Genomic DNA, 26,049 nt, shown 5'->3' with positions numbered 1-26,049 from the left:
GGTCAATTGACGGCTACTATGCCCCTCCGTGTTGCACATCCGTCGTCTTGGTCAGAGACTATACAATTGTGTCCCTAAAATGATTTGGCTAAGTGTTGGTCGACGGATGTTACCGATGCCGCGTTGATTCCCTTTCTTAGGTGCGATTGCCTGGGCAGTTTCTTGACTCTAAACACAAGTGTCCTCCTCAAGGGCCCTTGATTGGTCCTTGGGCAGTCGTACCCGGATGTTTCAACCATGGATCAACTTAAACATATGTTAGAATCCTTTCCACTAGTTTTTATCATTTTCTGGCTTTAAAATTCTAGTCAAATAGGCTAAGACATACTAGTACCTCATTGAACTAGTTTCTAAACGTTCTTGAACGTTTTGGATTCTAGACTTACTAAATGACTTATAATCATTAAAATGGACCTTAATACAATTTCTTAACCTTAGGACACTTATGTTAGGCTCTAGAACACGTCTTGGATTTTCGAAGTGTTATATTATCCCCTCCCCCTAGGAATATTCGTCCCCAAATGACACTAAAATTCTTTTGAAGGGAGGAATAGACTCAATACTAGCAGCCCAACAAACAACAATAAATAACAAATCAACCATATCACTTACAGAAGGCAATTCAAAACATCAATTATCAAACATAAGACTCATCATTACATTATGAGTAAAATCCTTCTCACAATAACAAGAGCTCAACATAGCATTTACGAGTCAATTATGCAAAAGTTCACCTTACCAACATGCTACATGTCATTTCATAAAGACTCACCATATCGAAATGCAAAACATGACCCAAATCAAGCAAAATTGCAAATTTTTCAAGTCAAAATGCACATTCACTCTAATTCACTGTAACTACATAAAAAATGCACCTTTTTCAAAATTTCACTAAAAATCAAAGCAACTGAAATTTTAATTATTATTTTCATTATTAGTAATAACTAATAACCTTAGTTATAAAATAGATGAGGGTAATAGGACTTCATGTCGACCTCGGCCTCCCACTTTGCACCCTCAACTACGTGATCTTTCCATAACATCTTTGCGGAAGCCACTTCTTTATTCCTCAATTTCTTTACTTTCTTTTCAACAATTTGAACCGAAACATTCTTATAAGAGAGACTATCTTTCACACTAAGAACCTCAAGGCAGAATAGACTTGGGGATCACCGATACCCTTCTTAAGAATGGACACATGGAAAATTGGATGAACCGAAGCCAATTCCCTAGGCAACTTTAAATCATAGGGAATCATACCAAACCTTTGCAAGATTTTATAAGGACCCACATAACGAGGACTCAACTTCCCTTTCTTGCCAAATATAACCGCCCCTTTCATAGGCGAAATTTCCAAATACACTTTATCACCATTTTCAAGCTCTAAATTCCTTCTCCTATGATCGGGATAAGACTTTAGCCGACTGTAAGCCGTTTGCAAACAATTCCTTATGATATGAACTTTCTCAAATGTCTTATAAATCAAGTCGGGACAAAGAAGTGAAGGTTCACCCACTTCAAATCATCCAATATAGACCTACAGCTCCTACCATATAAGGCTTCACAAGGAGCCATGGATATGTATGAATGAAAACTATTATTATAAGCAAACTCTACCAAAGGAAAAGGATTATCAGAATTTACCTTGAAATTAATAATACAATCTCTAAGAATATCATCAATGGTTTGAATAGTACGTGCCACTTGACCATCCATTTGGGGATGAAAAGTGGTACTAAACTTTACCTTAGTATCCAACCCTTCTAGGAATGAACTCAAAAACTTAGATGTGAATTGTGCACCCCAATCCTATATGATGGATAACAGAATACTATGGCGACATACAATATCATCTATGATGATCCTTGCATAATCTTTCGCCGAATAAGTATACTTGACGGGAATAAATTGAGCGGACTTGGTCGGCCTATCCACAATCACCCATATAGAGTCATGTTGTTTTTGAGTTTGAGGAAAACCTACTACAAAATCCATATTGATGTCTTCCCACTTCCAAGTAGGAACTTGGATTTCTTATAGAAATCCACCCGACTTTTGATGTTCGGCTTTCACTTGTGTGTAATTTGGACACTCAGCAACTAACTCTGGTATGTCCTTTTTCAAACCTTCCCACCAAATACTTTCCTAAGGTCATGGTTCATTCTTGTCGAACCCAGATGAATTGAGTAACGGGACCATGGTATTTCTCAAGGATCCGCTTCCTCAACCCATTTACATTGGGAACACACAATCTTCCTTGATACCTCAAGACACCATCCCACCGTAAGAAGAAGGCCTCACTATACTTAAAAAAAACTTGTTCCTTCAACTCCATCAATAATTGATCAAGGTGTTGTTTGTACTTCACCTGAACTACCAAGGGTGACTCAGATTTATGAAGGACCATAAAACCACCATTCGAAGTATCTTCCAACCTCACACCCAATATAAACAACCTATGAGCATATCTTACTAGGTATTTCTTGGCTTTCTCTATATGAGACACACTGCCCATGGTCATAGGACTTAGAGCATCCGCAACCACATTAGCCTTGCAGGGGTAATAGAGAACACTCACGTCACAATATTTCTACAATTCTAACCACCTTCTTTGTCGGAGATTCAACTCACATTGGGTACACACATATTGGACACTCTTATGCTCTGTATATATATTAACATGGACTATATACAAGCAATGACTCCATATTTTTAAGATCATGAGTTGGATAATTTCTCTCATGCATCTAAAGTTCCTAGAAGGATAAACTACCACCTTCCCATGGTGTATAAGCACACACCATAAACCAACTCGGTATGCATCACAATACATAACAAAATCCATTGTAACCATCGTTAAAGTCAACACTATAGCGAAAGTAAGCCTATCTTTCAAGATTTGGACGATCTTTTCACATGCCTCTGACCATTCAAATTTCTTACTCTTTTGGGTTAAAGTAGTCAAGGGAGATGCAATAGACGCAAAACCGTCCATAAACCTCCGATAATAACTCGCTAGACCCAAGAAACTCCGAATAACGGTTAGAGTCAATGGTTTAGGACAATTTTTCACCGCCTCGGTCATCCGTGGATCAACCTCAACTCTCTCACTAGAGATGATATTGCCAAGGAATTTTACTAACCTTAACCAAAACTAATATTTGCAATACTTGGCAATCAATTGATTCTCCTTAAGTACTTGTAACACCAACCTTAAATGGTTCATGTGATCGCCCTTATTTTTCAAATATACGAAGATGTCTTCAATGAAGACAATGATAAATGAATCTAGGTAACTCCGGAACACCCTATTCATGGGATCCATAAACGTCGCCGGGGAATTCGTGAGACCAAAGGACATTTATAAGAACTCATAGTGACCATATGTAGCCTGAAATGTCGTCTTTGGTATATCCTCACCTCTAACCCTAAGTCGGTGATACACCGATCTCAAGTCAATCATAGAAAAATAGCTTGCCCCTTGAAGTTGATGAAACGGGTCGTCAATCCAAGATAGAGGATACTTGTTCTTAATGGTGAATTTATTGAGTTGGCGATAATCAATGCACATCCTAAGGGACCCTTCCTGATTCTTCACAAACAAAACCGAAGCACCCCATAGATAAATACTAGGTATAATGAAATCCTTGTTTATTAAATATTTCAGTTTAACCTTCAACTCTTTCAACTCGACCAGAGCTATCCAATAAGGAGGAATTGAAATGGGATTTGTATCCAGTAACAAGCCGATACAAAATTCAATTTCCTGTTCGGGAAGAATACGCAAGATAAGTATGAAAGGCCTCGAATATTCCCTCACTATGGGGACCGACTGAATAGGATGAATTCAGAGTCTTGATCTTAGACTCTTACATATGATATAAACACCCTTTAGAGATCATTTTGCATATTTTTAAACAAGAGATTATATAGCCTCTAGCAATAGCATTTTCCCCCTTCCACTCTAAAACAGGCTCATTTGGAAAGTTAAACTTCACCACGCTCGTTCTACAATCTATAGAGACAAATTAACCATGCAACCAATCCATACCTAGAATGACATCAAAATCAAGAATATTAAGTTCTGCAAACTAAATATAAGAAACTCTATTGGGCAGTGTCATAGGACGGTTCTATACACCCTTTTTGCAACAACCGACTCACCCACTGGGGTAGAAACTATAAAAGATTCATTCAAGATATCAGGTAAAATGTCAAACCTTTTAGATACTACAGGGGTAACAAATGATAAAGTAGCACCGGGATCAAGTAAGACATAAACATCAATAGATAAGACTTTCAACGTACCAGTCACCACGTCGGGAGAAGTATCTTGATCACTCCTAGAGCGGAGAGCATAGAAGCGGTTCTTCTTTGGAACCTCATTTGAACCACTTGTTTGAGATTTACAACTACCCTTGTATTGACCCCTTATATTAGGGAAATCCCTAACCTTGTGCCTAATTTTACCACAACCAAAAAAATTCTCTCTCCCCTTAAGATAATAACCATAATGCATGTTGCCACACTTTCCACAAGTTCTCTTCTCGATTGGTCTAGTACCCTTTCAATTTTTAGATTAGGGTTAGACACCCTATCATCCCTAGACTTAGGAAACTTTGATGGAACTTGATTAGAAATCCTCTTGTTAAACCTAGGCTTGTGTTGTATCTCAAGCCTTCTCTTTGAAGAACCCCCATCAAAAGATCTTGCCCTCTTAGCATCTCTACTCCTCCTCTTATCCCTTGCTTCTACTACATGTTGAGAATGAACAATAAGACGAGAAATTTTCATGTTTTCATGTATCATAGTCGAATTAAACTCCTCTTGTAAATCTTCTGACACCACGGTCATAAAATGGCTCATTTTATCCCTAGAATTGGAAACCAAAAAAGGAGCATATTTTGACAATTTAGTGAATTCCAAGGAGTATTCATAAAAACTCATACCTCCTTGGTGAAGGTTGATGAACTCCACCAATTTAGCTTCCCTCTTCTCCCAAGGGAAGAATCGATCAAGAAAAGCCTTGTTGAACACTTCCCAAGTCACCGATCTACCCCTGAACGGCCTATTGTCCCTCAATTTGATATACCAAGTTTGAGCCACATACTTGAGTTTGTAAGTGACTAGATCAACCTTCTCACTAGTAGACAACCCTATAGAATAAAGGATCTTGTAGATTTCATCAATGAACTCTTGGGGGTCTTCTTCAACCTGGGACCCGTAGAAAGTAGGAGGGTTGATCCTAGTGAAATACCTTTGATGGGACGCCATGGTATATTTCCCGATTAGCTTGGGCCTTCATGGCTTGGGTTTGAGTAGCAGCAGCTTGTTCTTTGGTAGTAATGGCTTGGGTCATTTGAAAGCGACCGATCCTTATCTTCTCATTTGTAAAAAGAGGATGACTAGGGCTTGGTAATAATTAACATATTCCTCAAGAAGAGGAACTCCCGCATTGGCAATCTCATTCTTCAACTCTTCGTTCTATATTCCTTCGAGTATTCATTGCCTATAATCACAATAAGAGGATTAGATGTAATAGCACATTGAGGTAACACTCTAAAGGTACACAATTGGACTTTTAAGAAAGTGAGAGTTTCCTAAGAATCATATAGATTCCTATTCATAAGTGTGGCACACTTCACTATTATGAATACGAACCTACATTAACATGGTTGAGAGACACATTGACTTAAAGATATTTAACCTCACGCTCTGATACCAAGTTTGTCACATCGGGGAATATCCCTAGATGTAACTGGTGCCATTGTCCTCTTACAGGACTAAGACTAGCCTCTTAGCTTACATCATTGCATTCATAGGTCAAATTAAATGAAAAATTTAATGCTTTTAATTAAATATACTCGAAGGTTAACATAGACCTCGACATACACATAGTAAATATATATTGAGTATACATAGAATCTTCTGATAGGAAGATTACTTAATCTTCTAGTTTTATAGTACATAATTATATAAAATATAACATAGTCATAACAATCGTCTCATATCATAACCGTCAAATAAGATTGTAAGAAATGGGGCATAAATCATATATCAAAGTAAGAATGCCTCAAATGGGCTATACAATGTTTCATACTAAATGGAAAAGAAAGAAACATACGTCTTAAACTCAAAATAACTCCATTAGATAGATAGTGGCATCGCCCTCAGAAAGTGAGGACCAACCCTACTTGCATGATCAAAACATCCAAGTCTTCTTCAAATCGTCTTCAAAATCAGTTCAATGAACGGAACCCAAAATGTTTGGGAAAAGAAAGATATGAGGTTAGTATACCACTTGTACAAAATATTAGAACATATGCACACATACTTTGAAAACGTGATAAGAAAAGGGACATTTCATAAATTATGCACTTTTCATTAAAAAACTTTATGCACATTTAACAATACCATACAAACCAATAGGATATGTTCATTGAGTCATAGGCATCTACATCACGAGAGCAACAACATCAAGTAGTCAAGTCAACATGCATAGCATATAGTTGAATAAATAGCCAAGAATCTCTATCATCAAGTCATAATAGTAACATGCATGAATAGGGATACCTTTTAACATAACTAAATCAAGAGAGTACCCACGAACCCCTATGAAGTCAACAAATGCAATGACAAAGCAAAGTCCCATAACCTTACTCAATCAAGTAACCCAACAACCATCATGACTCACATTTTACTTCAAATATAATAACATTTAAGGCTACATAACATCATACTTTAACAATATATACCATCACATATTCATAAGTGACACCAATCAACATATAATATCAACAATGTGAAAGTTCATCATATACAAGTCAAATAGAATTATAAGCATTTTAATAGATAAGAAAATCCTCCTACGACTCCCTTCAAGGCAAGATAGTGAAATGCTTGTGTAGAGTCTCATACCCTTACCTAGACTAAGTTAAACCCCTTAGGTCGTCTTCCCTAGAGTTCAATCCTTAAGTTAATTTTACCTTTTGGGAACGTCTTTTTGTAACAAACATAGACCACATGAGCTAATGTGGAATCAAGTGTGATGGAACCCTACACCGAAAGAAGGAGGACTACTTGCCAAGGTAGTATCAAAATATGAACATAGGAACTACGTGGATCCACTAGCTAGTATTTCTATGGGGGCAACATAGTTCAAGAACTAGGAGATATCCCTATTTATGCTACATGCATTGTACTCTACAATCTCAAGAGTACATTAGTGATCCTACCTTTCCTATGTGGGAAGGGACACTTCTCACTCTAGGTCACTCGGTGCTCAGCTAGATTACCTTTTTGAAATGTCTTTAATGACTTTATTAATCATCATAACTTATTCTAGGTCATATGTTCTTACCCTTGTATATTCATCCTCATCATAGCTCAATAACAATTGCATGAGTATTGTCCTTTCATTACAATTCATATAGGTCAGAGGTTATCACATTAACATTCTCATATCATGGTACGACACATTGGTAAATCATTCACCATCCTTATAACATTTACATCTTAAGCCAAAACCACACAAACTCATATTCATGACATTTCAATCCAACATAATACCATCCTATCAATCTTAATACAAGGCATACTCCAATACAACATAATGACTTAATCACAATTAACCATAATTTGAAGTAATGGATATGGATCATAAGACTTACCAAGTCTCTGTAATTAACCACCAAGTTCATACCAAAAACCCTTAATTTAAGCCACTTTTGGTATACATCATCATAAGTCAATAAACAACATGATAACAAGGCTAGAATAATCACTACCTCACAATTCAATACTACATCATAGCTTACGACAAGATACTTAGGTCAATTTACAATGTACTTCATAACCTAGATCATCTTATCAAGAACTAACATGAAAGACTACAAATCAGCCTAATTCATTAATTATTAGTGTAACAGCATCATCTAGTAGTATTTCAACCAATAAGCAAGCCAATTGAACCAATACAAATTAATTCATATAAAGATAAAAACCTAGGGTTAAGGGGTAAGGGTCATCTTCTACAAATTAGACCAATCCATCAAGATATATCATAATTGAGTTAAAATACAATATAATATATTGATAATATCCAAAATATATTATAAACAATTAAATTCGTAACATCAATTTCGTATTGGATGGAAACCCACTTGAAAACTCAACTTTGGAAATCCATTTGATAGAACCCATTGAGGAAAGAGGTCTCAAAGGTGAATTAGATCCCATACCTTACTATTTTATGAAGATTGATGGTTAAACTTTACCCTTTGAATCCCTTAAAACCTCCCATAGCTTAGTCATCAATGGTGTTTTTCACTAGACAGAGAAAGAAGAGAGAAGGAAGATAGTTTTGTTTTGTGAGTTGTGATTAGTCTAATGGGGTTGGGGGTTTTATATGAGGGGGGGGTTAAATAACTTAATTAGTATTATCTAAACCCCTAGAAAATCACCTAACTCCTTAATTAATTATTTTGAACTAGTTCAAAACGTGCAGAAATTTATATTGACCTTAGATGACACCACGATCGATGGATCGTTGGTCAATCAACAACCACTATGCCCCTCCATGCTACACATCCTTCGTCTTGGTCAGAGACTCTGAAATTGATACCCTAATATTATTTGTCTAAGTGTTGGTCTATGGATGGAATTGATGCCCCGTCGATCAATACACGCTCCGTCAATTTCCTTTCGTGGGTGCACACTTCCTTGGGCAGTTTTTTACCCCAAACACAAGGGTTCTACTCAAGGGACCTTGGTTGGTCCTTGTGGAGTCATACCTTAACGTTTCGATCATGGATCAACTTAAACACATGTTAGACAGTATTCCACCAATTTCCATCATTTTCAAACTTTTAAAATCTAGTCAAATAGGTTAAAGCATGCTAGTACCTTATTGAACTAGTTTCTAGATGTCATGGACGTTTTTGGACGTTTTGGTTTCTAGACTTCCTAAATGACATATAATCATTAATATGGACCTTAACACATTGTCTAAACCTTAGTACACTTATGTTAGGTTCTACAACACGTCTTATATTTTCGAAGTGTTACAAGGAGTTTGTGTGTATTTCATAGAGTCTTCTCACCAAAACACAAACATATGATTTGGCAAACTAAATTTGGATTTTCTATTCTTTGAAATTCATAAGCTTACAAACAGAAAGACATATTTAAGGAAGAACTCTGTTCAATACAATAAAAGGGACTTGAGAGAGTTAAGGAGAGTTCGTTGGCCATATGAATAATGCTTACTGTTTATGGCCATATGAATGAACTGATTGTACACTCGTGTGAGGAGTTATGCAGGTTGTATGTCATCATCAAAATGCTGGAAATTAATTATTGTTTATGCTCTTAGAGGCTTTGATGATCTTCTCACAAGTGTAGGGACCTGGTCCTTTCTGAGTATTAAACTTTTCCAGGCTTTGAAGTGTTGGACAACTGTAAAAGCTGTCTGCGTCTGGAAAGTTGGTGAAACAACAAGTACTTCACCAATCAGGGACGACAAGGTTGTTTGTTTGATGGTTAAGAACTTGTGTTAGTATATATCAAACAAAATACAACAAAATTCACTCATTCATTCAAAGAGAGAAATTTTAAGCTTCAAGAATAGCAAAGGGAATTGATAGAAGTGCATCTATGCTTTTTGTATTAGTTGTATTAAGTTGCTTGTAATCGTTCTTACATTGTAGGTTAATTTCATTTGTGAAAGAAACGTTTCAAACCCGGGTGATTCATTGTAAGGGCTAGTTAATTGTAACTTAGGTTCTTACTCTAAGTCTATATCAATCAAGTAGGATTAGTATAGAGAGCAATATTGTATCTTCTCAGGCTCAGCTAAGTGATAGCGAGTATAATTTAGTGGGGGAGATTAGCAGGTTAATCTCTTGTTGAAGATCACTGAAGGTGGTTTAAAAAGTCCTATGAGAAGAGGTCCTGGTTTTCCTCCCTTGAGCAAGAAGGTTTCCACGTAAAGTTGCTTGTCAATCTTTACGTTTCTGCATTTGTTCTTTACTATCAAACTTTACTGTATTGAGGACCTGGTCCCATCTATATAAGTGGAGGTATACATTCCAACACTAGATGTTCCAATATGTTTTTTCCAATTTTCCTCTATATTTTAAAAAAAAAACATCATTTCTTAGATTTTTCTGCAGAATTTACTTTCCTATTCTAAATTATAAAATAATCATAATGTCTAAAATATAGTATGATGCTAAAAATAACAAGTATTCAATTGCTTAAATTATCTCTCTCCACCCTCTCCTTTATTTCTATTAAATTGTTCTGAGGTTTGCTTGCATGTGTTTGTCAACTTTACTTGTTGAGAGTTGAAATAACAAAGATTTAGAAAGGCATAAAACAAAGGTATTTCATTAAATTATTCGTTCGTTTCTCCTCCGACCTTGCCGCGTGTCTAGGTTCATCGCTGCTACTAGAAAATGTCGTCTCTCTATAAGAATGTTGAACCGTCATCCGTAGGCTCAATCTTCTGCCCCTAAGTAGCATGTTATGAGGAAGGTTCACTAAGATATTTGAATTTGTTATTATCAAAAGATGGTTAAGTTCATTGGATGTATCATCACTTTCTATAACAAATAACCCTTCCAAGGAATGTTGTAACATCATTGGATCTGTACTATAAAAGTTTCAACTCCCAGCCATATTTTGAAAGCTAATTTCTTGACGAACCATGAAATCCAACTAGCTCCTGATAATAACTAATACAAATCTCTCATAATTCCTTCCAGGAGCAGGCTTTAAGAGGCTGAAGATTAAGCTTATGAATGAAGGTCCATCACTCTCTTGTAGAGCGACAACATCTTCCAGCAGCCCCACTGATGAACCTGGATGTGTAGAAATGTAGGAGGAGAAACAAATGAAGAAGCTAATAAAGTACCTCTGTTTTATGACTTTTTAAATGCTTGTTATTTCAACTCTCAACAAGTATAATTGACAAACACATGCAAGCAGCCTCAAACAGAAAACAAAAACAAAGGGAAAGGTGAGAGGGAGACAATTTAAGTTATTGAATATTTGATATTTAAGCATTTGACTAAATTTTGAACTTTGTGATAGAATTTATGATTTAAAATAGGAAAATAAAATTGTTGAAAAGAATATTAGAAATGATGGTATTTTTAATATAGTTTTAAAATTGGATCAACCTCATTGCATTATTAAGAGAATACCATTTTGTAGTTTAAAACAGGCTTTAAAATATTTAATTTTATTTATGAAAAATGAAATGTTTCTATGGATGCAGGTCCATCACATTCTTGTAGAGCGAAGACATCTTCCAATAACAAATAAACATGGACATCTCTATTCCGTCTTCTCTGTCCCATCCAGTTAATTGGGGGTCCAATGTATGCCAATATGTTTCAAACAGAGCAAAGTGTTTCTTTAAAGGAGTTATGTAGTTCCTACAATTGACAAAACGTTTACCTACTTCTATAATTGACATCATAACTCAGGGTGATGCATTATTCATATTCAGAAATTTATGACAAAACAATTTATCTAACACAATTTGTCTAACAAACAACACTTCCCCTAAAAAGTTCTTACTGTTACCAAGATAAAATTTATCTAATATATTAGGAAAAGATAAAAAAACTTTATTTTTTGAAGGTGGTTGTGCTTTTCTCGTTTACGATTTGCTTAATTTTGGCATTTGCACTCTAAGTGGCTCTCTAAACACCAAATTCTTTGTTTCTGAGAAATTTCCTTTTTAAGACACAGAAAAAGAGACACTTTATTTGTTGGATTCTTTGTCCTTCGAACAATGAACTTAAATTACTTGAATGGTGGTCTTTTTCTATTTTTAAAATGCCTAAAATTGGAAAAAATGTTACTTTTATTGCACACACACTTTAACGGTAAAACTCAAACTTTGATTTCTTTTTCTTCTTTGCTTATTGGAATTTTTTTTGACTATTAAATTGGAAAAACTTTTACTTTAATTTCATACACATTTCAGTAGGTGTTGTAATTAACAATGACAAGTAAACAAAAATCAAACAGATTGTAATGGCATATTAAGTGTGATAAATTTTATTATAGAAATTTATTATTTTCTAAATAAAATAATATTGATGAAAGTCGTGATTATACAAAAATTATTATTCTAAATAAAAAATTTCAATGGAATTTAAACTAAATTGCAAACTATATTTACTGTGTTTTTCAGTCAATGTATGATTTTTTATATTATATTCTCAATTAGTTTGGATTCCCAAAATGAAGTCTATTCAGATTTTTAAAAATTGAAGACATCTAATTAAGATTGATGAATCATATACATCACATCACAACACTTGTTTGAACTAATATTACTAAATTTATTGAGATAATCTTTGAAATTCTATAAATGTTGGTGTGAGTAGACATGTCAATGAGACGGGTCGGTTTGTTATTTTTAAATAAGACATAATACATATATTGGACCTTAAACTCGGATTCAAATTTTATCTTTGACCTCCAACATTCATAATGCACAAATAGAACTTTAAATATCCAACTTTTAAATAAATAAACACATAAGTCTTACACGACAGAATACACGTAGGAAACCATGTAGGACAAGAAAATGACATGTAGGGTTCATGTGTCTATTTGTTAAACTTTATACAAGTTTAAGTGTCTACTTCTGCACACCCAAAGTTGAAGGGCATAAATGTCATTTGAAATCAAGTTTAAAGGGCATATTTAGGTATTATCCCTTAAAATAAATATGCTATTTTTTTGGTACTTTATGATGTATAACCAAAATTACATTTCTTTAAATCATACCAACAATCGTTTCTCTTCGGTATCGGTCCTTTCATTTAATTTTCATTTTTTTAAATATCACCCAAAATTATACTATTTTGAAAATATTTTTTTCGCAATTATGTTCTTGAAGAAGCACTTCAATTATATTCTTCACCAAGAAGTCAAAAATGTAAAACTTTGTTGCCGTATTGTTTGATCTTAAACATTTAATGAAAGTGTTTGTATAGATATTTTTGTATTGTTTGATGAAGTATCTATTATAGTCTCTTCTAATTTTGAACATAATTAAGTAATGCTAATTAAGGAACAAAAAGCTAAAGTCAGCCAATCATTAGAGGTGTTGTGCTTATGTTATATTTATATTTGACAATATCATAAAATATATTTATACATTAAATTTAATCTATTGTTAACATATAAATTATATTTACATATACATCAGATTATTCATTCCGGTTCGGGAATTTTTTGAATTTGATAAACTAAAGAGACTATTTCTATTGTTTTGGACTGTTGTACATTTAAATACAAGTTCACGATTTTATTTAAAAAATAATATAAATTGATTGAGTTAGGTTCGATTGATTTTTCACATTCTTTTAACACCCCAAGATGTGAGAGCATATTCAGTTTGATGATGATATGTTGTATTTATGACATAGTAGCTTTGTTTGATATTACTCTTGTAAATTTATATAGTTGGGTTTTACTCTCTATTATGTTTTGCACTATGTAGGATTTTTTCATTGTTAATGGAATTAGCTTTTCTTTATTCAATAAGATTTGTATTCCTTTGCATCTTTAATCAGGTATCATGTTTGAGTCTTAAGCACTAAGCTTGGTGTATTTTATCGAAGGGTGCAGTACAACTTGAAGGAGAAGAATAAATTCTTGGTCTGTATTTTGGCAAATAAGGACTTATTTTGGAAAATATTTTCTTGGTCGTCATCAAAGAAGTTGACATCTGGGACTTCCTCTTTCCCTTTAAAATAAAAGTGGTGAATTCCATTCTTAAGTTTCAAATCTACATCCAACACCACAGTTCCTAATGATAACAAATATTAAGGCATCAAAAGAAACCCTTAAGAAAGATGTCAAGATGACAACCAAACGTATAAATTTGCTGAACAATATCCTTTTAACTTATCATATTTTACCTTATGAAAGGTATCACCATTAGTTAACATAAATTGGAGAACATATATTCCCCTACTAACAAACCTTTTCTACTTATTTAGTTGGAAGGTGGGGAAGAGGGTGGCACGAAAAAACATTTTTCTATTAAAACATATGTTTTTTTCTATTAAAACATAAAGAAGCAGTCTCACCATTATCTTTCTCAAATATAAACTACAATATTAGGCCCTCAAAAGGATTCATCTAGCTCAACAATTTACAATATATTTATCTACCTTCTATAATTGACATCATAAATAAAGGGTACATTAAATACTTCACATAACTTTCAAAATAAAAACATTCACTTTAGTGTATTAATCAATTCTAAAATTGGGGCAGAAAAGGAAATACTGAGTAAGTCAATTCTGTTGCCAACTAGAAACTCAGGGGTCCCACGTATTAAATGTTGGCACAGGAGGTAAACGAGATAATACAAGCAGGCGAAAAATAGAGAGAAACTTGAGTATTTCTTTTTTCTCAGAAAATTAGCGTACAAGATTATAAATAGCACTTGGAAAATAACTAACTAAGAGAGAAATTAGGACAGTATCCTATGACCTGCTAATTGAATAACTCCAACTAAATTAGAACTCCTAATTCAAATAAATTAAATACGTAAAATTCTCCTAAAAATACTAATAGTAACTTAGTGTTTTTTGAATCAGTCAAATAACATTAAAGGTTAAAGTGGTAAAGGAACAAAGCCTCGACTCCCATTTAGAGATAAATTTAGTTCGGCGGGATTAACCAAAACCATTTGTACCAACCCATTCGGTTCAACTGAGCACTAGAACTTTTTCTTTGATGAATTATTTTCCGATGGATTATAAATTTATGTTTTGGACTATTCATAATTATAAATATGAAATTAGTGGGGTAGTTTTAATAGATTATTTAGTTTATGGTTAAAGAAAACGACATTAAAATTATTAGTGGGTCACTTTTATCACCTTTATAATTAGTCTTATAATAATTAAGGCAGTATCTATTTGTAGAAAAGATGAAAATTAAAAGAGAGGCGCACATTGGTGGAAGGAAAACAAATTAAGAAGAAGATCGACGAACATGTAAGCATTAATTGCCTTAATCATGTATTTGTTTATATACATGGAGGTCATATTATTATTATTATTATTATTATTATTATTACTATTATTATTATTATTATTATTATTATATAATTAAGGTTAGGTTGGATTTGGGTTTAGATAGTGGTGTTGGGTTGGACAAGATTGGCTCCCATTTATCTAGTAATTTTATGTGAGATTATGCTAAATTTAAGTACGAACGTGAGTAGAAATCATGGTTTAATGTGTTTATGGGTGTAATATATATATATATATATATATGAGAGAATTAAATTATGGGTGTCAGGCCATTGCAACATATTGAAATGGCTTAATTAAGCTTAATTTAGTTTAGGGCTTAGCTAATCTCTCAGTTAAAGATTGTTGTTGTTATATTTGTCATATGTGTGGTGCTAATTCTCGAATGGAACAAAATAGGGGAAAAAAGTACTATAAATGATGATGACAACATAATGGGGAAATCATGAATGGGTCATTAGAAGAAATAAGATTCAACTTATTCCAAGTTGAAGGTACAATACTCTGATCGTATAATTAGATGGAATTTCAATGTTTCTTATATTATTATATAATAAATTTATGTTTTAATATATTGAAAATAAGAAATTAAATATTAAAAGTATTTTATATGATTTCAATATCATTAATGTTATGCAAATTGAATGACTAAGACTTACCCTTAGGTTTGAACTTTAGGAAATTAATTATAGAATTAGATGAAATTTTGGGTCTAGGCTAGACATACAATAATTTGAGTGTTTATAGACTCGATAACTTACAAATTATGCATATATACTTAAAGATTTAAAAGGTCTGGAGGCATTGAGGAAAGGGAAAGTATTGAAGAAGTAGCTTGCTTGACTTCGATTCTTCAGTGGAGGTAGGTTATGGTTTATGATATTTGATAGTAAACTCTTAATAGTGATTGATAGGCTCTGTATCAATGGAATCTCATCATCCATACTGAAAAAATCGAACTTTAAACAAAATTTTTTGATTCAACCATCTCTTTGTCTACTTGAATCGGATATTTTGTATTGAATTATATTGTGAATTTTTCTATGTACTTGATTGGATGGTTGTGTGGCTTGGTTGTGTGTTTTATGATTGGTCCGAAATCCTGCGACCATGGAATTTATAATCCTTAATCCTCTCTATCGAAGTGATGCCTTGAATAAAGAAGGCTCCACGAAATATTTTAACTAATGGAAAAGTAGTGATATTAAATAATAAATTAATGATATAATTGTATCAGAGTGTCACGTTCTGACACGGTAGTCTTGGATCGGAGTGTCATGTTCTGACATGATATTTTGGATAAGAGTGTCACGTTCCGACACGGTATTATTGGATTAGAGTATCACGTTCTGACACAGTAATATTAAAGTAAAAACATGTTGACTTAATGAAAAGTACTCAATCTCAAAGAACTCAACTACCAAAATGGTTTGGTTTGGAGGTAGGAGTCCTCATGTGTGATCTTGATATCATTGACTTATTACGTGATTACTTTAATGTTGTTGAAACTTGTTCATGTAGTTTTTTTCTTACAACCTATTAAGTGCTATAATTTAGTTCATACTATTTTTCGTTGTATATTAGTTTCTATCTTTGGTTGGACGATGATGCCTACTTAGTACATGTTGCCCCACACTGAGCCCTACTTGTGTTTTTCTTTGTTTTCCTTTTATGGAGTGCAGCGAGTGTACCAATAACTTTGAATTGCCACTCATCTCTAGGAACTCTCGGCATATCAGGTTCAAAGGTGAGTTATTCATTCAAGCTTGGGTTTGGTTCTCTTTGTCATTACCTGATGTCCTTAGTATTCTGAAATAAACTACCTTAGTTTATTTATTTTAGTGCTTTTGATACTCTTAGACTTAGTAATTGGAGATAAGGTGTGCTAATTGTGATGACTTTCAGTTTTTGGGAAAATGATAGTTAATAAGTTTTGGAGCTTCCATATTATTTTGTTATTCGTAGTTGATTTATTGATATATGTTGGGATTTGCATTTCTCGATTCGCCCACTTGGGAGGTTAAGTGTGGGTGCCACTCACGACTCATTTTGGATCGTGACACCATTGCTTTGAGTTTGAAGTTTGTGTAGATCTAAACTTACTGATAAAGATAGACATACAAGTACACATAAGTTGCCTTGTAAACAATTTTCAACAATAGGTTGAAAGACCACATAGCAGTTTGTGTTGCCTTGCTTGTTTTCCACCTCCATAGCAGTTGCCAACTTAATGATCATATTGTTATCTTCCAATGAATAATTGTTATCTCAAGAATGGAAGACGCTCCATTCAATATCATGTTATACATTGGTTTTATGGTCATATTATGGTAGAAACTCAAAAGTATTGCGTATGCCCATGAGCAGGGAATTAAGCTCTCGTCCATTTGCACTTACATAGACACACATTTGGCTGTCAAATCACTGTACTTTTTGAAGATGATATCATACATAAGTGCATTACCAGCTTCAATATTGTAACTATTTTGTATAAACATAGTATCTCCATATCTAGTTTAGAGAGTCCCTTGTCCATATCATTGAACCTAAAGATCAACTAGTTATTAGAAATTATTAGTCCAAACTTGTAAGTGAAAGATAATTGGGGGGGGGGGGGGTAAAATTAAGATTAGTTGTTCAGTCGACTTCCTAAGTTCAGTAGTCTACTTCCCTGCAGGTTAGATCAGTAAAATATAACAAAGTAAAATACTTAAAGTAAATGAACACTGGATGTTTTATACTGGTTTTGATCACCGATGTGATGCCTAGTCCAGTCCCCCCAGGTTTCCTTAAGAGATTGATCAAATTTTTGTTTATAGAATTGGTAGACTTTCGATTTTGTCTGATGTACGAATTAGATCTTCGATACTTGACACTTCCTCTACTTGTATAACCTACTCTTAGAACTTTTCCTTTTCTTTTTCTTTTACAATTGTTCACTCTTGTGTACAAAACTTTATCAAAGACAAAAGAAGATTACAAATAATTTCAAGTGAAGATGCGTACATCACACTAAAGGTTGAGGAGGTTTATATAGGATTGCTCTTGTCAGAAAGTCAAGGGTGTTTTTGAATCAAGTATCTTTGATCTCATCCTTGATTCACCTTGTGATTGATATGCTGAGTCATGTCCGTATCAGATATGTGCATGAAAAATCATTTCTTTCCTTTGATTAAGGTCTTGAGCCTTGGCTTGATCTTGATTCTTGATTTGATCTCCCTTTAGTCCCGTATTTTATTTGTCTTTCAATTTGGTTGTTTGAATCTTCCTTCTGTGTATCCCATGATTTTCCAGTTGGGATGTTTTATCTTATTGATCAAATATTCACTTTCCTTTTTCACCGTGATTTGATCTGTATGCAAGCTTCGTTTGGTTGATCTTTGTTTGATCAAATCTCGGTTTCCTTTTTATCTTGATTCCATTGTGATTTCTTGGAGATCGTCATGGTCTCCATCATATGGCTTTTCTGCAATGTATGATTTCGTTAGTGAGAGTAGTTTATCATTATTAAAATATGTATGATATAAAAGGGGTTAACAATAAGATCCTAAATGAAAAAGGAAATAGGTTAGACCTAATTGGCGGCACATGAGTGTTTTTATCAAATCTAGAATATACTAAAATTAGTAAGGTAAGAGAGAAAAAAAACCAGTTAACATCAATAAGCATTATCTCCACAGATTTGTTCCGTTCTAAGTAGATCGATATCATTCTTTATAGTTCTTCCATTTAATATGATAGCACAGATTTTTCTCTTCATTGGTTTAACTAAACAAACCTTTCTACTATATTAATCAGAATTCCTACAGTTCTTAGCATAATAAATCATAACCCTACACAGTACAACAAAAAAATGCTTTAAGTCGCATTTATTTAGTGGCAATAAGTGAAGTGCCACTGATAGATTAAATTAGCTACAATATTACTGGCATTTAAACCTTAGCCAGTAAAGGAGGGTAGAATGAAAGTCAATTTGTTATATTTATTTAATTTTCCCCAGTTCCTTTTTACTTTGAGTTTTTGCCATCTTTTCCCTTCAATGATATCAACACGACAATGATAGAATTGGCACAACTACATTGGAGCGAGACACATCGATGGTGGAATCTGACACAAAGGTTGTGGAGTTTGACACAATATAGTGGAATTTAGTGCATAAGTGCTATTGATGAAAAGAAAGACGAACCAAAGACTTTGATATCCCTTTCAGGGCTCACCGACAACAATTTGTATTTGAGTAAAAAAATTTATCATCTTCGATTGCCACATATTTAGTATGATTGAGTTGGAATTGTACGACCATGTCGTTTAGTGACTACAAATATCCATTTTAGTTGTTGGGCCATGTAAGAGTGTATGTTCTAGAGTTATATCTTTTATATATATTGTTTGAATTGATGCATGTTTTCTATATCAAATCTTGTGTCCAATAAAATTAGTGCAGAATTGCAAATAACAACCAAACAAGCTGTTGTGGAGTTTGACTTTTGATCTCCTATTTGAAGGTAAACAACTAAACTTAGTAGCTAATTGAAACCTTTTTTATTCGTATAAAATTCAATTTTTTTCAGTAACTAGGATAAATCACCATGATGAAGAACTTCATTCAGTATCATCCGTGGATACTTAGTGATTATCCAAATGTTGTTAATTCAGAGCTCAATCTTAATATTTTCTTATAATGTGTTAATTACAACATCACAAATTGTTATATCCCATGTGCATAATAGTGGTTGAGATTGTATCCCTTGTATCTACTACTTTTTATAGTTCACTTTAAACAAAAATTCATGTAATTGATTAAGGTAGTTAATGTTACTTGAAATGGAAATAAAGTAAACGAATAGAAGAGTATGAAAAATGAAATGCTTTATTTAACTCATTTCTAGGTGCTATACTTTTAAGGATGTATATATACTTGAATGCATATTCATGGAATGTATGTATTGTGAATGCTTATGGCTTCTTGCTTGATAATTTGATCGACCATGTTAACATTTTAAATCTTTAAATCACTATCACATATCTGAATAGGGAACTCCAATTAAGAATAGAATTTAACTCGTATCGTATTTCTAAATTTAGCCTCACATTATTTTCTTCCTATTGGATAAATGAAGGTGGTAACCCATGCTTACCAGTCCCTGTTTAATCTCGTAATAATGTTTTCTAGCGCGGGCATATTTTTTCGAGCCAGAGCACGTGAAACTAACTAAAACTGCATGTTGTGTTATGTATAGTTGGTTCTTTGGTAGAAGAAATAAAGAGCAGGCAGGAGGATAACAACATCATGATGAAGAACTTACTTAAGGTTCATTAGTGATCTTCCAAATGTGTCAATTTAGAGGTCAAACTCAATATTTTCCTATACTTATTCTATTAATATACTTGTTATATCCGAGTTTGTCGACATCTATGCTCTCTTTGCATTGCATCAGCATATAGCAGCATCAAAAGGGCACGGAGAATGTGTAATGGTGCTTCTCAGTCAAGGACGTATCATACAGTTATCAATTATTACAATCTCAATAAATGTCTCTTAAAATTATTTAAAAATATTGACAGGCCTAGTTTTTATATGAGTTTTGATCATTTATTTCATCAATAACATATATAAATGTTGACACCACACTATGGGAAGCTATAGCAGCAAAACACTATCCCATATTTGAATTCCTATACCATTGGTCATCTATTTAAAAATGGATTAGTTGTTAACTCAAAACATCAACATAGATCAACTGATATCCAGGTTGCAATATAAGAAAATCATGTAGATATAGTAAAGCATTTATTATTGAATGGATATGAGATTGATCAATTACTATCACTTTGTTCTTATGCTAGTCTTGTGCTGCTAGTTTTATAGACATCTAATCTATAAAGTTTTTCTCTGTGATCTTGCATATGTCACATAGTATCCAGTTAAAAGTAGTGACATAATATACATATAGATCAGTTTATACAAATTTTTATTAACTAGGATCTTTTATCAAAAGAACAAATCGATTTGTCCATACTAATTGGTGAGACTAATCACTACCACTTGGTTCTATTTAGGTAAATAATGAGCTTCCATTGGACTAGGAAATCGTTGGATATGCTAAAAAGTTTAAGAGTATGGAAATTAGAACTCTGAGTGGACAGAAGTTTGAGCTAAAGGGATATATAGGTGCAGTGTGTGTTCTTTTGAAATTTCAAAGTAAATGCTAAAAGGATAATTTATTGCCGCTAAAGACTTCTTTTTATGTAGTGTTAGTATACTATGCCTTGGGATTCCTGGCTATTTCAATACTCTGTTGGAACTGATTTAACTTATCTGATGGACAGAGTGCTCGTCTTGCACTTTCAAGAAAACATGATATTCTTTCTTTCCACCGTGTATAAAGGATGGGTTGATGAGAAGACGCTTGCTTCGACGAAAACAGGCACTGGAATGATTGTTGCCATCAAAGAAGTTGAGCTCTGAGAGCACTCAAGGATTTGAAGAGTGGAAGGTATACGATTGAGATTTTTGATACAATTATAAGCAATTATTCGTTGACACTAATTTCGACTCTTTTTTTTTATTAAAGAAGCCAATACTTTGGCCTTTTATTTTTTACTGAAAATGTGGTGCACTTTACGAAATGTAAAATACATATAAACTCATTGTTTTAGGAGAATTAGAAGCTCAAAATTTCGAGAAGTTCCGCGAAGTGAGTATTCTTGCTTATCGAACCCTTAGTGTATTCATTTCACTATCTAGGGAGGATGTAATATTTGTTTTTTTTGTGGTTAAATACAATAAATTTCTAAAGTGAGTGTGGTTGTTCTTGATATTTGTTGGCAGGAAATAAATGTTGTGAAATGGGATGATTTTGTATTTCAAGAATAGGCTTAACCAACATACTGCTTCACCTTCAAAGAATGCCTCAAATTGGTCTGAATCATGCTCTACTGCTCTACATCCCACCCTAAATTGGGACATATCTTTCAAGTTTCTATCTAACAATTGCTTGTTTGTCAACGATCTTTTTAGACTCAAATAAGATCAGCTTTTTGGAATTAAATGATGTAATTTTGTATTTTATGTTGGTTAACTCTAAGATAATGAATGACAAGTTGTTTATTTGTTAATTATAATTTTAATGAAGCACAATATTTATTACTAATAATATTTGTCAATTTCTGGTTAATTTTATTGCTAATAAGGTGTGTCATTAATGGCACAGCAAGATGAAAGTCAAGGTGGTTTTAGTGGCAATTGTTATTCCTCGTAAATAAATGCCACTAAAGTTGAGTCCTTTTAGCGGCAATAGTTGGTATCTTTACCGGCACTGTTTGTAGTTGTCGCTAAAGCCTTTAGTGACATTGCATCCAACGACAATTAACTATATAACGGTAAAAGCTTTAGTGACAATTTTTATTGATGCTAAAATGTCTATAAATTGCCGCTAAAAGACTTTATTGTTGTAATATTTCAACGGTCCACTGATTCTCTTGATTATATCTGAAAGCCAATACAAGTTTACAGATTCAACCGAACAATAAGTTTTTAAAAAACACCCTAAGTTTTCTAAAATGCACATTCTCCAAGAGTATGAAGTAAATTTAGATTGCATTCAGCTAAACTATGAAGTTTATGTACAAATTATCCTTTTCTCAAATAACTAGTATTATTTTAGTTTTCCTCCGTATTTGTGAATTAAAGATTTGATGTATCCTTATATATTCATACATAAAAGTTCATAGATATCTGAACTTAATTTTTTATTTTTCTCCCACATATTATATAGAAATTAAGTCACGTGATATAAGATATATATAGTATTTTCACAAAGTTATAGTACTTAGAAACTAGAGTGATGCTTTTTTGGGTCTATTCTTGGATATTCTATTTTGGCCTTTTGAGTCCCTACGTATAATGTACCTTGTTATGCCTTAATGTTGGGTCTGAGACTTTTTCCCTTCCTATGTTGATGAATAAAAGTATAAGGTTTTGGGTCTTCCATCCTTTCCATTGTAGATAAAATCAGCCCAAATTTGACTAGCCCACTCTGCCCATGAGCCCAATATTATGGTGCGTAAGACTTTATTTTTTATCTTATTTGAAGAGAATCATAAGAGTTTTGAGAGCAGCCAATATGGAGAGAAAAGTGAGAAAGTGCAGATTTTTGCACAAGCCGTAGCAACCATGTTCAAATCACGATTCCCGCTTTGTTTCTTGTCCGATTGAGATGATATTTGGATAGCGTGTTCTTTTCAACAAAATATTTAATTGAGAAATGATAGAGGGTGTTTTGGAATCTTGTATCTCCAGATTTTAGCTCGGGAACAGTAGCTGCAGTTTGGGTATTTTAGCTCCTTTTGTTTCTCTAGTTTTTGGTGCTATCTTGTAGTTCTGTTGCTCATTGTTTGACACTTTATTGGTGACCATTTTGGAGGAAACTTTTGTAACTCTTGTTGATTATAGTGAAGGATTTATTCATTGTTGTTTTTACTCTTCACACCAAAGAGCTTTTCCACGTTAAATCTGATGTCTCTTGTGCTGATGAGTTTGCTGCCCGAAATCTTTTATTCTTGAATTATTTTTCCTTCTCTTGGTTCAAAGAGAAGGGAAAATTTTGGCTTGGAGATCTTCTGCTACCGCCTTTTGTAGCACCCTAAATGAATTAATGTGAACTAGAGCTTCCTAAATGTTTCATGAGTTAATTTTGTTTTAAAACATAATTTATAATGAGTTCTTAAGCAGTGTGTGAAGTTTGGTGACGTTTGGAGGTCAAACGTCCAAGAACGTCCATGATGTCTGGAAAGTGTGCCATAGAAAGTGTTTGCGTGTCTTCATGTATTTTAGTGATTTTTACTCAAAATTGATGCAGGATGTTCCTAAGACCTACATGACTATGTATAGGGTTTCAACATCTGGATAAAACTCGACCTAGGACCCACAAGGGGTCCTAGAAAAGGACCCAAGACTTGGAACCCAAGCTGCCAAAACAATCTGAGCAATCGATGCTAACAGTCTATTGGCCGTTGTCTAAATGACGCCCCGTTGTTTCGGGGTCGTAGTCCCACACTTATAGGGAGATTAGCCAAAAAGAAAAAGTCTTTGAAGCGATATATCGACGCCCTTGCAAGACAGACCAACTACCAAACGATGCCCAGTAGCTTAGAGTCGTCGATTGACAACTGTTAATGCTGTGACGTTTGACTGCTTAGCTTGGGGTATTTTTTTGTAAATTCACCCCAAGTATTTTAGAATCTAGGATGATATTTTTAGGGTTTTTAAATTATATTAAATAAGTTTTAAGTCCTAGACCTAGACAAGGCCCCTCATTTCAAATATTCAAACCCTCTCTCTAAAGAAAGACTCTCCAAAAACCCCATAGAAGCTTAGGCTCAAGAAAAGGCTTGGAGGGGATGGTGGTGGTCATGTTATTCATAAAAAAGTTAGTGGGTTTACTTATCTTTGAGGTATAGTATTCATCCTTGAACCCTCTTCGATTCAAGGAGTCATTTCTAAAAGATTTCAAAAAGGGGTTTCAAACTCTTATCTTTTTCTATATTTGGCTCTAAGAATGGGTATTCATATAAATGTGTTTTAATTATATAAATATGTTTTTCCTTGTATAATTTTATGACTTTAAATTCAAAACCCTAATGAACCCATTCTTATGCATATTTCCAAATTTTAACTTGAAAATGAGTTAAATGAATATGATGTGTAGTGTTTGAACTTTTATTTCCTTATGTTGATGTTATGGTTTAGTTACTCCCCTAAGGGATATTTTACGATGAATTTTCTAGTATGTTGTAAATAGGTGTGAAAGCATTGGAAGAATGGTAAGTTGGTATCATTGCTAACTCTTATTATGAAATGCTCTTGAGTGGTATGGTCCACCTTTTTTGTGTCAATATTTAGTTGATGTATTTATATATATTTGGTATGTATTGTGAGTATGAGTTTGAAGGTCTAATGTGTGAAACAAAGTTATAATGATGTTGGTTCTTGTTGATATGCATTATGTAGCTTAAATTGTGTGTCTTGCTTAGATTATGCCTAAATGAAGTATGTGTATAGGTTGAGCATGGTAGTGTGTGAGAAAGTATTAGCTAAGGTGTAAATATGTCTAGAAATCAATGTTAATGATGTGTTAATTATGTGCAAGGTTTTCTCACATGTACACACACACTCACACTTAAATGAATGAATGAAGTTAGTAAATTTGATTAAGGAGGGTCTTGGGGTGAACACTATTCGTTAGTTGAGATGGATTGTTTTGTAGCAACCTCACTATCTTTAAAAATATTTCTAAGATAGGTCGGAGGATGGGTGTCCTTCGTGAGTTGAGATGTAGTGCCACTAGTTGTCCTTAACCTATAGTGTACAAGTTGAGACTCCATGGGGGGAGTTATTCTTATCACCGAGAGGATATGAAGAAGGGGTGGTTACACTTTGTGAGTTGAGATGTTGTATTCCAATGTACTTTCTGAAATGAGTACTCCTCGCTAGTAGCAAATGAGTTACTTAGTAGCAATCTCCTTATCCCCTAACTATGCGCCCGCATAGGTGTAGCTATTAGATAAGCCATGTAAAATCTAAGAGAATGACCCTACCCTAGGCGAGTGGGGATCCCTCATACGATAAGGGTAGTATCAGGATTCCATGTTTAACTCCTATGGTCTATGTCAGTTAAGGATAATTCCCCTAAAGAATAAATGATCTAAGTCTCCTAAAAGAATGTACTACTTTGGGTAGGTGGTGGTATGGGACGTCATCTATCCATTGCACTAAGTAGACCTTTTGAAAGGTGAGTCTTGGTTTGTCTTATATGAAATGTATGAATGAGTTATCATGTATTGTAAATGAGGCTAGATGACTTAAGGTATAACGTTAAGGAAGCAAGTTAAAGATAAGTTTCACTTAATGAAGTTAAGAGAGATGCATGTAGTGTACTTGGTCCAAGAGAATCTTCAAGGGTCACTATGT

At 33.7% G+C, this 26,049-nt stretch overlaps 1 protein-coding gene and 1 long non-coding RNA gene across 4 annotated transcripts; one reads left to right on the top strand and one right to left on the bottom strand.

Moving 5' to 3' along the window:
- Positions 1 to 4,028: 4,028 nt before the first annotated feature.
- Positions 4,029 to 5,274, bottom strand: LOC138337330 (uncharacterized). The gene is made up of 3 exons (XM_069287239.1): positions 4,594 to 5,274; positions 4,165 to 4,495; positions 4,029 to 4,051 (listed from the first exon to the last, which is right to left on the bottom strand). The coding sequence occupies exons 1-3, from the start codon at positions 5,272 to 5,274 to the stop codon at positions 4,029 to 4,031; spliced, it is 1,035 nt and encodes a 344-aa protein (XP_069143340.1).
- A 9,615-nt stretch (positions 5,275 to 14,889) lies between these two features.
- On the top strand, positions 14,890 to 22,202 carry LOC104648213 (uncharacterized). 3 transcript variants are annotated; one of them, XR_011210635.1, is made up of 7 exons: positions 14,890 to 15,038; positions 16,760 to 16,824; positions 19,517 to 19,582; positions 20,318 to 20,424; positions 21,408 to 21,574; positions 21,738 to 21,775; positions 21,910 to 22,202. It is a non-coding gene; the product is annotated as an uncharacterized lncRNA (long non-coding RNA). The 3 variants fall into 3 exon arrangements; XR_011210634.1 differs by lacking the exon at positions 21,738 to 21,775 and having other exon boundaries at positions 14,899 to 15,038; positions 19,522 to 19,582; XR_742294.4 differs by lacking the exon at positions 21,738 to 21,775 and having other exon boundaries at positions 14,899 to 15,038.
- Positions 22,203 to 26,049: the final 3,847 nt, after the last annotated feature.

The sequence above is a fragment of the Solanum lycopersicum genome, chromosome 7 (genome assembly GCF_036512215.1).
Source record: "Solanum lycopersicum chromosome 7, SLM_r2.1".
NCBI classification, from domain to species: domain Eukaryota; kingdom Viridiplantae; phylum Streptophyta; class Magnoliopsida; order Solanales; family Solanaceae; genus Solanum; species Solanum lycopersicum.
Note: the sequence above shows the minus strand (reverse complement) of the source record. Positions and strands in the feature narration are given on the sequence as shown.

What these genes read in the sequence shown, in the direction of transcription:
- LOC138337330 (XM_069287239.1), bottom strand. Translation starts at nt 5,274, where the DNA reads ATGGCGTCCCATCAAAGGTATTTCACTAGGATCAACCCTCCTACTTTC. An exon ending in CTAAGTCTAGGGATGATAGG is followed by an intron (nt 4,496 to 4,593) that starts GTGTCTAACCCT and finishes TATTATCTTAAG; the next exon opens with GGGAGAGAGAATTTTTTTGG. An exon ending in TATAGTTTCTACCCCAGTGG is followed by an intron (nt 4,052 to 4,164) that starts GTGAGTCGGTTG and finishes ATGTCATTCTAG; the next exon opens with GTATGGATTGGTTGCATGGT.